The sequence below is a fragment of the Egretta garzetta genome, unplaced genomic scaffold (assembly GCF_000687185.1).
Source record: "Egretta garzetta isolate BGI_Z169 unplaced genomic scaffold, ASM68718v1 scaffold368, whole genome shotgun sequence".
NCBI classification, from domain to species: Eukaryota; Metazoa; Chordata; class Aves; order Pelecaniformes; family Ardeidae; genus Egretta; species Egretta garzetta.
In genome coordinates, this window is record NW_009260684.1 from 537,963 (window position 1) to 539,315 (window position 1,353).

Below are 1,353 nucleotides of genomic sequence, written 5' to 3' on the forward strand. Positions count from 1 at the left end.
TGTGTTTCTGGAGGCAAGAAGCATTTGGTGCTTAAGGCAAAACTGGAGAAGCTGGGTTTCGTCAGCAGATGAAAAGGCCATGGAAAATCACAGAATCATAGAATGGTTTGGGTTGGAAGGGACCCCTAGAGGCCATCTAGTCCAACCCCCCTGCAGGGAGCAGGGACACCCTTAACCAGATCAGGTTGCTCAGAGCCCCGTCCAACCTGATCTTGAATGTTTCCAGGGATGGGGCCTCCACCACCTCTTTGGGCAACCCGTTCCAGTGTTTCACCACCCTCATTGTAAAGAATTTCTTCCTTATATCCAGTCTAAACCTACCCCGTTTTAGTTTAAAACCATTACCCCTTGTCCTGTCACAATGATGGTCTTTGGTTCTCAGATGCTGTTTCTTTGGTGACCCTACTGAGCCAGGTTGCCCCCAAAATGGGGGACAGTAGCAGTGGCTTGTAGCAGTAGTTTCATACCCTGCATTGATCATCTTTTGATTGGCCTGGAGCTGGGAGATACCAGGAAAATCCATACAAATCCTTGGGTGTTTATTGAGTTGTGTTGAGAAGCTCAGCTTTGGGGGGCCTTCAGCCACGGAGCTGGTGGTAGCAGAGAGACCCATGGCAGTTCCCATCACTTCTCCAGTTTGAATTTTATGCCTGATGCTCTTTCCTGTAAAGGATGCTTGCTCAGAAGCAGCCAGGAGATCAGATTTTGAGCTACTCAGGACTTTTTTTCCCCTTCTTGATAGTGTACAGTGTGGTTTGATTATGTTCTTTTTCCCTCCTCTCCTGTGAACAAAGGCAGGCAAAAAACCAGCCCATCCTACAGAATTCCTTTTGTCTATTTGCAGAAACATGCCAAGGGGCAGGATCTACTTAAAAAAGTCTGTGACCACCTCAATCTCCTGGAAGAAGACTACTTTGGTTTGGCCATATGGGACACGCCGACCTCCAGGGTAAGCAGCTGCTGTTGGCTGGTGTTCTGCACCTGGGTGGGCTCAGCTCTTTCAAAGGATCTTTCTTTAAGCTCTTTTTAAAACTCCTTTTGATGTCCTCCCCCAAAAAGGACTGAGAGGGTCATCACAGAGGCAGAAATTAGGAATAAATGACTACAGGAGTATGGATTTTGGTAAAACTATGTGAACTTGTATCTTCACTTGGAGAACATTCATTATATTAGCTTACTGCCAAATGATGCCATTAATTTGTAAAGCTATAGCTCAAGAAGTTAGGGGATGATAAGGCTTTTCTCACTGTAGAAAAGCAGCAGGTTTTTTTATTGTGATTTTTAAGAACAGGTTAACTACTTTCAGGCTACACTGCAGGGGAGCTTCACAGTCCTGGGGCCTGCGTTCACCAA

At 46.0% G+C, this 1,353-nt stretch overlaps 1 protein-coding gene across 24 annotated transcripts in view; it reads left to right on the top strand.

Annotated features, from left to right (window-relative positions):
- Positions 1-1,353, top strand: part of EPB41 (erythrocyte membrane protein band 4.1) — a 92,250-nt gene that overhangs the window by 46,151 nt on the left and 44,746 nt on the right. For all 24 annotated transcript variants that reach the window (XM_035901241.1, XM_035901243.1, XM_035901244.1 and 21 more), the window contains one exon: positions 845-949. In XM_035901241.1, coding sequence (XP_035757134.1) covers positions 845-949 — 105 coding nt within the window. The remainder of the gene's footprint in view (positions 1-844; positions 950-1,353) is intronic.